Below are 639 nucleotides of genomic sequence, written 5' to 3' on the forward strand. Positions count from 1 at the left end.
GCTGATCCCCCGCCGTGCCGGCAAGGTCAGGCAAGGCCGCGGGCGCTGAGGTGAGGGCGCTGGCGCCCCACCAGAGCCGTCCGGAGCGGTTTTAGGCCGGTAAGGCCGAAGGACCGCCCAACCGCAGTCTGGAAGTAGAGCAACGCCGGTACCAGACCCTGCTTGCAACGGCGTTCCCTCACGTTTGGGGCCGAAATCGGGCATTTCTGTTGGCGTTAAGCACTGCTGGGCAGCAGTTGTGTTGCTGCACGCGTGCGTATTGCCTGTGCAGCTCAGGGTGTGACAGAAAAAAATACCTCTCTTGGTGTTTTTGATATAGTACATAAATTAGTCCATCGACAGATGTACTCCGCTAGTGCTGGTTAATAATTTGGTTATGGTAGCACGTTATTCTTCAAATATCAGACTGCTCCTGACCAGCATTAGAATCTTATATCAAATATTTCAGTACTCTGTTAATACAGAGCTAATACACTATGACATACTACCATTCATTTTGCTTAGCTTTTAATTGCATAGACCGATGCAGGGAATAACCAGAATCAAACTGCAGAAATTATCATTTAATCTGAGAACAGTGAAATTTTAAGAACTATCTGTATGAGGTTTGGGCGTTAATGCCTGCCTTGTTCCAGAAAA

At 48.2% G+C, this 639-nt stretch overlaps 1 protein-coding gene across 1 annotated transcript in view; it reads right to left on the bottom strand.

Moving 5' to 3' along the window:
* Nucleotides 1-204, bottom strand: part of LETM1 (leucine zipper-EF-hand containing transmembrane protein 1) — a 27,425-nt gene extending 27,221 nt beyond the window's left edge. The window contains 1 exon segment of the mRNA XM_009882569.1: nucleotides 72-204. Coding sequence (XP_009880871.1) covers nucleotides 72-204 — 133 coding nt within the window.
* Between the last annotated feature and the right edge of the window lie 435 nt (nucleotides 205-639).

This window comes from Charadrius vociferus, unplaced genomic scaffold (genome assembly GCF_000708025.1).
Source record: "Charadrius vociferus isolate BGI_N301 unplaced genomic scaffold, ASM70802v2 scaffold213, whole genome shotgun sequence".
NCBI lineage: Eukaryota > Metazoa > Chordata > Aves > Charadriiformes > Charadriidae > Charadrius > Charadrius vociferus.